Consider the following 15,600-nt stretch of genomic DNA (forward strand, 5'->3'; position numbering starts at 1 on the left):
ACTCCCTAATCGGGAGATAAGCGACCGTTGGTCGCTTATCTCCACAAATAGGCCAAAAGTTTGTTTTACCAATTATTACACTCTATGTGAACATTTACATCAACAAATCCCAAGTACTATGCAGAACGACCCATTTCAAGTTTTTAATGTACAACAATATTTAGAAAATAGGTCTACAAGCTGACAGTCCTCGTCCCTTATATTCCCATAGGTTATATGGAGATCTCAGTGTTTGTCAGTCCTTGTTCATTTATGCCCATATATGGACATCTCTATATCTACTGTAACAGTCCTTGTCCCTTTATGCCCATATATGGAGATCTCTTAACTGTAAGTCCTTGTCCCTTTTATGCCCATATATGGATATTCCTGATGTCATCAGTATATGAACATATATGGGCTTTCTGATATGCCCATATATGGAGATCTCTTAACTGTAAGCCCTTGTCCCTTTTATGCCCATATATGGATATCCCTGATGTCATCCGTATATGCCCATATATGGGCTTTCTAATATGCCCATATATGGAGATCTCTGTATCTCCATATATGGGTATAAAAGGATACTTCAGGTCTGACATCAGGTTTGTTTATATTGGGTTGCTAGGTTTGACATCACAAACTCTATGGGCCATCTGACCTAGAAATCTATATTTGGGCATAGATGACTCATCGTGACCTCATCACACGTCGACCGCACGTGTGACTTGCGGTCGACCGCACGTGTGACCGACGGACGGCCGGTGGAGGTTTTCATACTAAACTGCGACCTTACGGTCGCAAAAACAATTTGAAAGTCAGACAGAGAAATTTAACAATTAATTTTCAAAACTTTTCCAAAGTGTTTTACCCCATTTCCAGGCCTATAACAATCATATGGTGCGATAATGAGGCTCTTACACCAGTGTGCTATCAATGCCCTAAGACTGACTCGACTCGAGTGAAGTTGTCGTGTCACGTGACAAAAAACAGATCCACAAACAACGTATCAAGGTGTTGTTAGCTTGTAGTTCTATTATTTTTGTCACATGACTTCCTGTATAAAATAGGCTGCACTCTTGCAGCGCAGCACTACACTTTACCATGTTACATATTTCATGTAATGTAAAATATATATATATATATAATATATATATATATATATACCGGTACTCTATACTCTCAAAAACCTTTCAGGCCTGGAAAACTGTTTTTTTCTCATTTCAAAGTAGTTAATACATTAATGGCCATATATGGAGATCAGTTTACAAATATCACATACTTCATACTGTACATCGCTTAGATTTTACAGCTTTGTGGTTTAGGGGTGATGCACAGACTAGCACTTAGGGGACTTATCATCACATTTTTGACTGCCCTAACTTTTAACAAAAACCTGATGATAGATTGAAATGAAAACACATCTCAACTGTACAACTACTTAATCAACATCTGTTAATCATTTCAAAAGTAAGATGATAAAGCTTAGTTGCGACCGTCAGGGAGCAGTTTACTATGAAAACCTCCACCGGCCGTCCGTCGGTCGGTCACACGTCACACCTTTGCCCTGCTCATATCTCTGCATCAGTATATGGGGCTTGTTTTAGAGATGGACATCGGTATCGGCCGGTATCGAAAATCGGCCGGTATTATATAAAATCGGCCTCAATCGGTGACCGGCCGGTCCTAACGTAATTTCCGGTTTTCCGCCGATCAAAAACAGTACGCAACATGTGGCTCAACGCGCGCTGACCATGCCTCGTCCAAATTTCGCTGCGCAGTTTGTAGACAGTGTACGGTAACCACCGTAACAGCTCGCTTGGGCCGCTGTGACGGTGGTTACCGTACACTGTCTACAAACTGCGCAGCGAAATTTGGACCCGGCTCATTTCACGTTCCGTTTGGCAAGTCGGATGACTTTTGGCATTGAACTTACCGAGGCGCGTGCGTGTGCGTTGTCCTCGCGAACATCGGCGTGGATGACGGCCGCACATGAGATCTTTAGCGTGGAAGTTTAATCCAAACAGTAAATGAAGCCCAATGAAGCTAATGGTGGCTGCCTGGTAGCCTTTGGTTCCTGTTTACAGTTAAGAGTCGCATCTGAATGACGAAACGAGCCGCTGAGCTTGATGGGAAATGTAGTGTTTTTTATTCCCCAGCAGTATGCTGTGTGGACTGTTCTGATACACATTATGAGGAGCTGATTTTCAGTATGAATTGGTTAATGCAATACAATACAGCAGAATGTTATCTCTGCATGAGCTTTCTATGATGATTTTCCAATAAAAACGTTTTTCTTTATAAATAACCTAATATATAATATATAATATTTATATATTTTTTTCCAAAAATGATGTAAAGAGTCAGAGTCGTACTATATTCGGGCTAATACGGTATTCCAGTGTTTAACTGGGGTACAACGAGTACCCCTGGTGATACCCAGAGGTACTGCATGGGATACTGAAGAAATTACATGGTAGAATACCAGCCAACTGAGATGTGTTTTTGAATTTTGTTGATCAGTTGATGATGATTGGTTGTTGATTACTAGTTATTGACATGAAAACTGACTGAATCTTATTGTCAGTGTTCTGCTCAGGATGCACTGTTTGAAACTCACTCCATTTCTTATTTGTGATGTTATATTGTTGAACAGGGGTGTTATGCATATAGCCTACCATAGTTGTGGTTTTAATTGCAGTTATATAAGCAAAATGTTGTCTGGGAAAGGGAGTACTTGGATAAAAAAATCATGGAAAGGGTACTCAAGCCAAAAAATATATGGTGTATTGTATAATTATTGTTCTTTCTTAGATAGAAAATCGGTATCGGAAAAATCGGTATCGGCAGATCAGAATTTAATAAAACCGGAAATCGGAATCGGCCAAGAATTTTGCAATCGGTCCATCTCTAGCTTGTTTGTTTATTGTATGACATCACGCCACATCATCAGCTGTGGACTCTGTGATGTCATCGTATCTCCATATATGGCCATCTCCGTATATGGAGATATAAGTCGTCCATGCCCAAGTATGGGCTGGTGAGGTCAGACTTTGTGTGATTCGTAGGTTATCTCCATATATGGAGATTCAACATTCCAGGCAATGCTCTCTTCCCTGGTGAGAATTGCCCCTTTATATAGGGCTTGTTTGTGTATTGTATGACATCACGCCACATCATCAGCTGTGGACTCTGTGATGTCATCGTATCTCCATATATGGCCATCTCCGTATATGGAGATATAAGTCGTCCATGCCCAAGTATGGGCTGGTGAGGTCAGACTTTGTGTGATGCGTAGGTTATCTCCATATATGGAGATTCAACATTCCAGGTGTAACTATGGCTGCCCGTATGACGTGAGAGGTGGAGGTTGTGATATTTGTGGAGATAAGTGACCAACGGTCGCTTATCTCCCGATTAGGGAGTCTTACTGGTACAGTATATCACTTAAAAAGTAGTATGTGATGTTAGCAACCTTCAACATACATGACTAAAACATATTCATTCAAGTTTTTCGTCGATTAATTTCAGTATTGCCAGGATCAGCAGGATATATCTTTCACAATTATCTGTCCAACTTTCTAATCCTGCTTTGTGGAACACAACTGTGACCATCTCACTTCTACAAACAATGCTACCAACTCCCCAAGAAGGCCTAACCTACATCCTTAACTCGTCATCTATATCTACTGTACATCACAAATGATATTGTTCCCCCAACACTAAAAGCAATGTTGTATAGAGCTGTTGTTATTTTAAAACACTGGTTGATAATTCAGTGGTCTGAAAGCACATACATACATGCTGTAACATAAGTAAATATTCATTTTAGACTTTATTATGAAGTAGATAGACCTGCTCTATGTCACAAGTGCATTTCAGCAAATAACAGACAAATTATTTTCTTTTTTACAGCTTATATAGGCTATAAACTGAATGTGTATGTTTTCACCCAACTATGGTCCTGACTAAGCACATTGTCAGACAGAGACAAGGTAAATACATATCCTATGCCTATGGTCAACTGCATGCATGATACAGTCACAAATATTCAAGATTTTAATCCCCAACCTTCTTATAACTTTCCACTGTAAAAGCTCAATTAAAATCACCTGTCTACTTATCTGCAAATTGTGCTTCTTTGGGTCCACAGGTTTGCTTTGCTAAACATCTGTGCAATGCTATACAGGACTTAAAATACAAAAGTACATCCCCTAGAGAAATGCACTTAAAGCCTAGTCTTTTAAACATTTTGATCAAGCGCTTTGGTTTTGTGATGGCCGTGGACGTTCTTGAAAAAGCCAAGCTCCATGAAGAGTCACAGTCAGGTCTCACCTGCACGGAATCGGTCGTGACAGTCAACAGGGTTCTCCACCTCCATAAAGGCCATAGTCCAACGTTTCAGAGAACCACTAACAATCACCACATTAGTTCCTACATGGAACAGTGCCACAATATTCCCGCAAAATACAGCCAACTGGACCATGAGACACCATCTCCGGCTCAGGGAAGTCCTCCGGCTATTTGGTCCCCATAGAACCGGCTACTGTTCCACAACCTCAGCATGTAGTCTTGTGCCGATCCACACTGATGGAGCTGCACCAAGAGACTCCACAGCGCTACAAAGCCCCTAAGTGTTCCTAAATACCCAGAGCACACGTGCTAAGCCTGTCCTTTCTCTCTCTCACTCTCTCTCTCCCAGTCTGTCTATCGCTCCCTCTGTTTGTCTTTCCTCACTGCTTCTTGTTTTTCTATCAAGCAGCCACAATTGCCCTCCCCTTTCACAGTTTCACTTCTCCCTTTTAGCCTTTCTGCTACCTCCCTAACTTATATTTAGCCAGTTTGAAATGGGCGATTCTAGGGCTGTCGTGGTTTTAGACATTTTTCCAAGTGCGGTTGTGAAAATGGGGTCAAAGTGTACGACGCACAGTTTTTAAGTGCTGTTATTTGGGCCAACATTCCTTTATAAAAAGGTGTTAAATTAACATCATGCTGATGATGAAGTGTTCTCCCATCACTCATCATGTTCACACTTTGTGCTCCCCTCTCTGGATGGTTCCACTGTAGTAAAAACAGATGCCCAGCGAGCAGAGGAACTGCTGCGGAACGGCCAGAACCTGAAAATATTTGAATTTGGCACTATTTTAACCTATGGTTGCAGCATCACTCACACCAAAGTTCCACTGCAGCCACAGGGCGTTGTGTGACTCGCGTCAGCGTCAGACGGCGTAAAAGAAAAAATAACCAAAGTGAATTTTGAAGTTGGACGCCGCCACCGAATGCAACACAATGTCTGCAATGGAGCACCCTTCATTGATTAAAAAGGGAACATTCCCTGCGTTGCCGTTGCAGCGATGCCCGATGGCTTTAGTGGAGCTCTGGCCTTGTGTGACATGGCTCAGGAGGTAGAGTGGCCATCTTCGAAATAGAAGGTCCCCACTTCTATCCCTGCTCTTCCTGTCGAGAGGTCCCTGAGCAAGACACGGAACCCCTAATTGCTCCCTGTGTGCTCACATGGAGCAGCACACTGCTCCTACTAGTATGGGCCAAATGCAGAGTTGTAATTTCCCCTCATAACTACAAATACAAATTGTTAAAGCCTTTTTATCACAGCCATCTCGCACAGCGTATTTTTCTCTCTCTCTTTACGTCCAGCCTTGCATAATGTAAGTGGCTTCCACATTGCCGTTAATTAAGCTCACTGACAAGGCTCTTCCTGGCTTCGCGTGTGTCCTTGTTCCTTCGTGTCCAAATGTCCTTGAGCAAGACACGGCTGCAGATTTGCGGTGTTGCATTTATTTTAACAGCTTGTCTGTATTTAAGTGATCCACATAATATTACATACAGAGGAACTGGTCCAACTCCAGCAAGTAACCCCTGAGGTAAAGGTAAGATGTCCAAGTCAGAACTGATGGCACAATGTGACGATAATAAATTCACCAGCCCCAGTATGTTACCAGAGTTAAGTAAAAGTTCCAATATCCAATTACAAATACTTAGCAAGCAATACAGCACAGTTTGAACACTGATGGGTAATGCAAGATTTTTACAAATGTCATATTTATGTCAGATTATAACGTGCTACAATCTCTGCAGCAATACATGCTGTAAAATCAGTTTTTTGGCATTATCAAACATTTAGCAGCAACTGGCTGGTGGTTGGTGTTGATTTCCCACCCTGGCACGCACGCACAGTGACCTGACAGCAGTTCAGCTTGTGGTGTGTGTGTGTGAAGGTGAGACATTCTGACAAAGACTGGCCTTCCTCTCTATTACAGCACCACTGTTTCCCGTACAAACTTACGAGTTAGCCTATAGGGTATGGACATCAATGGAGGCATGCCTGCCATGAATTCACATGTGACCCTGCCTGGCCTCTCTTTTATTGCCGTCCCACCCTTTACAAAATGTCTAATTGGCCCATAATTAAGGGGCTAAACCAGGGGTCTTCAATGTTTTCAGGCCAGGGACCCCCAAACTGATGGGGAATTGTGTTTCATGTGAATAGACATACCATGTTATTTTGCATTCAATACTATGCTATTAACACATTGACCGCCATTTTAACTCATTGTGTGCCATTCACGAGTATTCTCGTGATATATTAGCGCATCCCACAGTGCCAATCACGAGAATACTCGTGATTTAAAAAAAAAAAAAAAAAAAAACTTTTTTTTTAAAAAAATTTTTAAAAATTTTTTTTTTTGGACCCCATCAAATCTAGTGAACATGATTTCAATCGCGATTTTGCATGTTCCACCCCCATACAACCCCCATACAACTCAGGTAGCAGACCTCCAAGCTCACAACAGTGTAAAACACAACGGCTATTATCTCAAGAATGCCTGAACGGATTTCCAATCGGTTTTTTTTGTTTGAAAGCTGTGAACAAACTGCACAAATCCACCCCAATGCAATCCAGGATTGCATTGGATTTTTTAGAGCTCATTCTTCTCTGTTTTTTTCCCATGCATGAGGTGTGCAAGGGTTAATCATGGCTAAGTTGACGAAAATAAGGCTTTTAAAATGCTTGGTAGCCAATAGCTAACTTCAAGCTAACTTCATCCTCTTCCTGTACATGCACAAAGGAAAGTGTTCAGGCAAGTCATGGCTGCAGGGCTTCTGCATATACCAGCATATCTCTATGGGAAAGTCTCTAGCACTCTGGACACCCTCTAGTGGTGAAAGGGTGGCATTAAATGAGTTAACATACCTCCGTACTCCCACCTGCCATTCGTCTCCATAGACTTCCATGTAATTGGGTGTGCACGGATCATGCACACCCATGCCTAGATAATGCACCACGTGTGTCCACATTGCTCACAGCTTTCAAACAAAAAAATCCGAATGGAAATCCGTTCAGGCATTCATGAGATAACAGCCACTATGTTTAACAAAGATGGCTGCCAAAATGGCTGCCATGCTTGAAAGATGGGGTTGCTATGGGGGTTAAACATGCAATTTCGCGATTGCTATCATGCCTACTCCATTTTTGGGGGTCAAAAATTTTTTTTGAAAAAAATTTTTTTTGAATTTTTTTTTTTTTTTTTTTTAATTCTCGGGACTATCGGGCCTGGCGGGGAAAGACATTGGAATAATCTCGGGACTATCGGGCCTGGCAGGGAATGAGTTAAAATAATAGATTACGGTAATATTCATGCTTTTTTTTTAAACATGCATGTGGTACACTGTCAGAGTTAACCCATTTAGACCGGGAACGAGCGAAATGGAAGACGCGTTGAGCGAAGGCAAACCGGACCCGCTGGAATTGGCATTGTTATTGTTACGTGATATGTTTGAAAACAACGACGATGATGAAGAAGTGTTTCATGGATTTCATGAGGATAACTGGATAACTTTTCACGGACGCACTTTGACACGGCTAGTTTCAGAGACCAACACGTTAGCCGAACAGCTAGTCAACCCCAAACTCCAGTCAACAGATTCGCAGCTATCTGGAGGTAATAACACTTATAAAATGATTATGATGATATAGTTCATTCATTCACATACACAGGCGCACGCACACATACACACACACGCACATATAATAATAATGACAAATGTCGCTCGCAAGATTTACCGTTATATGGTGCTAATAACTAGAATTGAAATATTCAATAGAAAGTTTTGGTGGACAACAAGAATTGAAATATTCAATATAAAGGCTGGTGGATTGTTGTTTCTTGTCAAAGTGGTGGCCTATGGTGTAAGGCCTATGGTGTAAGGTCTCAAATATTTGCTAATTATGTTTCTATGTGCTACATAGGCTGAGAAATGTATTTTTTATTAGACGTTTTATAAGATTTATTAAAATGTTTGAGTTTGCAGATTTTTTAAAAAAAATTATAAAGGTCTGGACCATGACAAGTAATTTACCATGAAAGCCAAATGTGTAAGCTATCAAACAGTTTTGAAATTGTGTTTCTAGCTGCTACAGAGGCTGAGAAATAAATGTTTTAGTAGACGTTGACACCTCTGTGAAGTTTTCCATAAAATCTCAGGTTTTAGGGGTATTTTTCCAATCAGCCATAGGTTTTTAAGGCTTTTTTCCAGGCGGACTTAGGTCTAAATGGGTTAAGGGGAGACCTTGAGATGTAAAAGTTTGGGAACCAGTGCTCTAGAACCACAGCCCAGTCCCAGTCATCCCTCCATGTCGTACCCTACAGACAGTGCACACGGACAAACTCTCCCTCCTGACCCAATCCCCCCGTGGCAGCCCCCCCCCCCCCCCAGAGCCCCGTGCCCTCTGCTCCAGACAGAGGACTTGGGGGAAGTCCAAGGCTGCGGGCTGGCTGTGTTCGCAATTGTGGCCAGCAGTCACCTGAGTGTTACAACGCAATACGACGGGAAGAATTCTGCAGTTGGCAAAAGGACTAAGGGGGCTTACTGGGTAGGAAAATATTAGGTATGCAACTATGCATACGTACGTGTGTGTGTGTGTGTGTGTGTGTGTGTGTGTGTGTGTGTGTGTGTGTGTGTGTGTGTACACGTTGTATCCCTGGAGTGGAAACGAGTGGAGCAAATATGATGATGACAAGTTCTGCTACTGTTGTCATTCCACACACGTTTTCCACTGTCAGACAGACAGATAGATTAGTCTGTGAAGTTTCACTTCTAGATCCTGTCCTGCCATGAGTATTGCAGGTACATACTGTAAGTCGTCAGTTTTCTTTTTATCTTCACTGATGCAAATTTGCTAAACGTAGGTACGTCCATCACAAAGAAAGTATTTTGCATTTCAGAGTTGTTCAAAGCAACTGCATTTCATAGCACACAAGCATCACATCACAACACAACGGCTTGATGTTATTTCCATTTGGCAGGAGTCAGACATCATTAAAGGCCATATTCAATAACAATACACACTAACAAGGAATCATTATCACATAGGAGACTAAGGGCGGCTTGCACCAAGAGGGATTAAATAAATCTTAGTTTAGGGTTAATCAAGGGTTTGTTGATCTAGGTTTTATTTTAAATCGAGGTGCGTTGCACCACTTAAATTTAAGCATTGTTTAACAAATCTGTGATTAAACCCTTAACCTGTGATTAAAACTATAACCTGCGATTAATTCATGGTTTAAATGTCCTCCATCTTGGATTTGCGATGTAAACACACTGGAATAAACTATTCTCTTGAGCCTAATATCATTAACGTTACTTTTATATTTACTTCGGGGAGAATGTGGGCAGGCCTATCACCTTCTATGTTAAGAAGAGCGCCTGTAGCCAAAAAATATTTAATTTTATAACGCTCCGTCATACTACGGTGACGCTCGCTACAGCGCGGTGCGGCGCGGCGATGCACGGCTATCTAGCCGAACTAGGAAGCAAAGAAATACACCACAGTTTGATAGTTTTGTCAATTATGAAGCGATTTCGAAAATTAAAACGTCTGCATATTGGTTGGGAAGTCCACTTCCATGACAACTGACTGTATTATGTCCCTGTAAATATTTAAGTGTTCGCTATTTTAAAATAGCCGATGTACAAGGATGTATTGAATACAACAATATGATGACATTTTTGTTTTCAACTGTGAAACGCTATCCGCAGCTTCAGCTTGCAGTTGCAAGCCTGTAGGGCTTGCTGTGAGGCTTCCCTCACAGGACAGGAGGGGGACCCCCATTCATGTCAATGGCATGTTTGCATTTAAACCACCTCTACAGCAAGTTTAAAATTAATCCCTTATTGATGTTTAAATCGAAGTTTAAAGTAGTGGTGCAACAGGATTAACATTAATCCAGGTTTAGAATGAAAAGTAAAACCAAGATTAAAAGGATGGTTTAAAACTAAACCTGATTAATGAAAACTAGGTTTAAGGTTTGGTGCAAGCTGATTAAAAGATAAACCTTGATTTAAACCAGTTTAAGGCTTAAACCGTGTTGGTGCAAGCCGCCCTAAAACTTCTAATTTCAAACACCGAAACCATCAACTGCCCAGATGAAAGCACCAAAACAGACGTCTAATATCCACAACAGAACTACTATGGCGAGCTCCCTGCCTTTGTCCCATTTTACATGTGTGTCACATTCCAGAGCTGCTTGGCATTGGCTTAATACAAATATTAACCACTTAAGCCCTTTTTCATAATAATTTCTTGAAAATAGCCACGTCGAAATGCTACAAGCTTGTGAATCTACTATTTTAGCAAATAGTAACAAGCCCAAAATATGGATGGCAGGTTAAAGTGAGTAAGAAAAATAAAATTGCGTAGAACCAAGAAACATTGTATAGCACTTTTTATAATTTTGCTTTATCAGTCTCATAAAGACACATTCAAATACGACATCATGTGGAGAATGTACTCTACGTACATGTATATCAAACTAGCCAAATCTCACAGTCCTAATCACCGTCGGTGACTGCCTACAAAGGAGCCGGGGACTTTCCCCGCTGATCAATATCACAGTGGTTGCACGAAGCCAAATCAGTAATCTGCTCTCCCAAGTTCATCTAAGCTGTGATTAGGAACTGGCAACCCCTGTGGCAGGTCTAAATCCCTGCTATTCATTCATCGCCGTTCATCCATCAGTGTCTCGGTCGGACCCGCGAGGCTGCCAAGACGACAATGTGATGTGAGTAATGTGCAGCTAGCGTGCAAAGCCAGCAACAGGACGGCAGGCTTATTATTTCTGAGTTCTCAAACTTTTCAGACTGCGACCCCCCCAAAATAATCATATTTGAACTGGGGACCCCCACCCAGACGAGCGCTTGGAATTGTTGGCATTACATTTAGTTTGACACGGCTCCACAGGTTCATGGTTCCACGTGAAAATAGCTCAACTACAAGCTCACGATGCCTCGCACTGCAAGGCGTTGTGAGCTTGTAGATCGGCTATTTTCACAAGGTGTATCTGTGGAACCGTGTCCGAGTATCTGAGCTTGAGGGCTCTGTTTAGGAGGTCTGTAGTTTGAGTGGTTGGTTGGTAGGATTAAGGTAGTACGTGTCTTCTTTGTGTATGTTTGACTTGAGGAAATGAATTGGCCATGCATTCGATGCCTGTGTGCAATGTTTTTGTTTTAATTTTGTCATCACATATAGTCGTGTAGAGTCATTTAACCTTTTGTACCTTGACAATAGACAAAAACATCAGTAACATAATCCAATCCAACACCGCAAAATCCACAAAAACAAGCTAGTGAAAACAAGTGGAGGTTTAAGACTGTGTGGGCTAAACTTTGGTTGGTATGACAAGTCTCACTGTGCAACTATCGGTCTTGTTGGTCCTACCAGATCATTTTCAGAAGAGTACGATGATAAGTTTAGTTAAAGGAGAAAACCGCCACTTATTTCTGGATGTGCAATTATTGCTGACTACAATCTAGTCAACTGAAGCAGAAAAGGCCTCCTACTATACCAATGGAGAATTCAGAGTTCTTCTCACAGAGCTTCCCCGCCAAGGTTCTCATTAAAGTGACGTGCAGTAATGTATATTTACACAGAAGAAGCTGCAGACCACAGGACCAATGCAAAGGAAGCTGAAGGAAGTTGAACATCCAAATATAGTTTAGTGAGTTGGTTGGGTTACTTCCTTCACATTCTTTCTGTGTTCTGCAATCTGCAGCCACCTATGGTAGTTGGAACTGTTTGTACTGTAGTTCATAAGTTACGTCACACACAGTGATGTCAGTATACTGTACGACAATGGGGGTAGCTGTAGTAACCTGGGCTGCTACAGCTACAGGGAACATTGTGGTAAATATTAAGGGCTTTATAGACATCAAAATAAGGTTAAAGTAAGGCTTATCCAGATTTGGGAAAGTCATTTTCGTCAAAGTTTTATATTGTATAATGAAGTATATAGGGCTTAACCACTCCATCCTCATCTAGCCTATTCTGTGAGGGAACATTCGCCAAAAATAGCCGATCTACATTTGCTACTTTTGATGAAGAGATTTGGTGTAGATGGAAAGAAGCGGTTTGAGTACAGTTGTTCACTAAGACTAGAGGATTTAAGTGGTTAAGTGTCCAATGCTATAGCATAGAAACTACAAATGTGAAATCTAACCACTGGACAGTGCTTTGGGGGAACATTTCGGGATAGACTCGACTTGTCAATGAAAAATGAAAAACAAGTTCTACGGTGCGTTAAAGAACACGCATTTCCGTCACCCAGCATGTTCGGGGGTGCCTCACCATTCTTGCGTTCGTTCAGCGGGGGCAGCTTCTGCGTGGGGTGGAGGGACAGCTCCTCCAGCTCGTGCGTCACCGCCTCACTCTGAGGGCTGGGTGCCAGCGTTGTGGGAGTCATCATCCCGTGGTCCCCCCCTGCTCCCAGCAGCCCCTGGGCGGCCTGGGGCTCCATCCTGCCACGGGGTTGGGTGGGGTGGGGGGCAGCAGGGCACGGGAGGTGAACAAGTTTGTGGTACCGATAGGCGGGCAGCGGTAGGGAAGAAGGGCTCCGTCACCGCTTCTCCCCCCCCTCACCGTTGTCGTGATGATGCCTGCAGACAGGGGAGGAAGGAAGACGTATTGAGTATGAGGACAGCAAGCCCATTGTCACATTTATCTGAAGGTTATCACACGTCGTTACTCGACTTGACTGTTGTCACTTTTGTTTTGCTTCCTGGGGCTGTGCGATAAAAAATGTCATACTTAATTTTTTATCCAAATTCCTACATAGCTATGATTGAATATGTCTTTGGGTTAGTGTGTTAGTGTAGCAACAGTGAAAACAGCACATTATATCTGGTGTTTATAGACGGTTGTGTGTACGCACAAACAAGCACTATCCCTGTCGGGCAACCTGAAAGTAAACTCCACCTGCCCTAACTTATTTACTATACCGGGGGAGGGTGGGCTAAGCCGTAGTGTCAATGCCTGTGGTCCATTGCCCAGCAATAGACCACATTTACACAAGGCCATCTTGCCATTAAGTTAATGAAATGCCACAACGGTTTGTCAATGCAAAATGCAAACATGGCCGCCCAGTGAATATGGTCTATCCCTTGACCTGTAGACCCTTGATAGGTATTTTGTTATGGTTCATATCATCTTTTTATCAATACATATTGTTGACCACTTGACCCTAAAGACACAGTGACTGTGTCCCGTTATACTCATGTAATGTACAGTACACACACAAGGTCTCCGTCTGGTAGAAATCAGACCTTATCAACTGCCTGGAGCCAGTACCTAAACAATGAGAATTGTTTTGGTATTCTAAGGCTCAGCTTGTGTCATCCAGACACCAGCAAGGACATCTTCCCCCAGGAACCCTGTATATGGACTCTTAGTCTTGTGATTCGTGGACAAGAAACATATCCTATTAACTGTTGAAACGTCATCCATTGACTGATGAAATGACCATACTTATACTCATGTCAAAACATAATTTGTCAGAGAGAGCACGAACCAACCATTATGTATGTACTGTAAACCTGTCTTGAATACTCTCTCTCCATAGTAAACATACCATTCTCACTCTGATCACTCTCCTGTCTTATTTCTGTGTGATGGATTATTGTATCTCATATGGGAATAAGAAGGTGTTGTTGTTTACAAATAATATTTCAATCAACCCAAATGCTGTTAGAGCCTTCTAATGTGTACAATACAATACAAATGCAACAGTTAATCGACTTGATTTAATCGATTATAAAACATAATTGATTTTAATCAAGATAGTGATTATTATAGCAGTCAACACCATTGTACGGCAAAGAATAAAATAGGGCTTAAATGGTTAAATGGAATCGCGACCGAAGTCACAAAAGAAACGGGAAAATAATTAATAAAATAAATCACAAGCACTTCGCTGGTCTCTGTGGAGACATACAGGAAGGAATACATCACCCCGGGATAATAGTGAGAGTCCTTCAGAAACTCAAAAGTGCTTGAGAATAATAACCATAGTCATCGGCGTGCTGGCATGACTACACTCCCGACAGGCTGGTGAAAAATGCTACGGGGTGGCATTTCATCTGCAACCATCTGGAAGGACTCAGTCCATGCGGTGTTATTCATTAAAGCATGGTGGCGGGGCTCAGCCATTATGAAGAGTAATCATTTCAAACCGCTGCGGCTCCCAAGAAACAACGCACTTGAGTCTCGGGCAGACAGGGTGAATGTTTCTTCGGTTCGGACGGAGAGAGACCCTCGTAATCTCTCGTGTTGACGTTGCCACAGCCGCTCCCCCCCCCCCCCCCCGGTGGAGGGAGCGGAAACATTTCGCGGCAACGAAAACAAAACAGTTTAGTATCCATGGCAGTTGATAGATTGCTCTGTGGAGTACCGACACCCACAGCCATCCGTGCCTGGGTCTTAGTGGCCTTTCTCCCAAATTCAGTTCTAATGTGTTGCTGTTGGCACTGAAATCATTCAGTGTCCCTGAAGGCGGCATTTATTAATCCCCAAGGGCTTTCAAAGAGCAAAAAAACAAACATCAGAGAGATCAGTTGAAGCAGAGAGAGAGAGAAGGGGAGGGGGGACAGCGTGTTGCTATGGGAAATCAATGCATTTCATTTACATTTTGGTTAGGAAAATGTGAGTGTTCAGGGTGCTGCAGAGGTGAGTGGCAGTGCCCTGCAGATAGCATGAATCCTAAACTCTGCAACGTAAGGATTGTCGCGCAAGGCTGAACACGACAGCGCCTCTCCTTATCGCTTTGTGTTCCTCTGACTGACGTAGCCTAATCTTTAGGGAAATTGCTAAATAAATGCCCTCTCTGCCTCCCATATTCTCTCCAACACTATTTTGGCTACCTGCCCTCTCGTCTTTGAGACCAGTTGATGAGAAAACATGCCTTGAAGAAATGCATTTGTCATCGGTGCATCTCATTATTCCCGTTTTAAGTTGACATAATGTGTTTATATACAAAACATTTTTTACACCATATTAAAGGCTTTAGGCAGCTATGTTAAATGGTAAGGTGCATGTGCCAGAGCAAACCCACGAGTAATCCATAAACACATTTTTCATTCAGGCACATTTCATTAAGTCAAGGCAGCAATCAACACATTCATCTTCATCAGCACTGAATATGCCAAAATATTTAAAAAAAACATGCAATCAATGAAAACAGACTTCAAGCTAATTAACTACTGCTTTAATGTAGGCTGAGCAGTTGGTTCGTGTGACACTATAGAAATAACCCGTCGCTGAGGTCATTCAGG

General features: G+C 42.2%; 1 protein-coding gene across 2 annotated transcripts in view; it reads right to left on the reverse strand.

Annotated features, from left to right (window-relative positions):
• mrtfba (myocardin related transcription factor Ba) overlaps positions 1–15,600 on the reverse strand; it is a 43,925-nt gene that overhangs the window by 17,666 nt on the left and 10,659 nt on the right. Inside the window, exon 3 of one of the 2 annotated variants that reach the window (XM_080748177.1) lies at positions 12,623–12,930. In XM_080748177.1, the coding sequence (XP_080604303.1) occupies positions 12,623–12,791 (169 nt within the window). In that variant the 5' untranslated portion in view covers positions 12,792–12,930. Of the gene's footprint in view, positions 1–4,314; positions 4,571–12,622; positions 12,931–15,600 lie in introns of those variants that run through there. The other variant, XM_080748178.1, reaches the window with a different exon arrangement.

The sequence above is a fragment of the Nannobrachium achirus genome, assembly GCF_963921795.1.
Source record: "Nannobrachium achirus genome assembly, chromosome: 18".
Lineage (NCBI taxonomy): Eukaryota > Metazoa > Chordata > Actinopteri > Myctophiformes > Myctophidae > Nannobrachium > Nannobrachium achirus.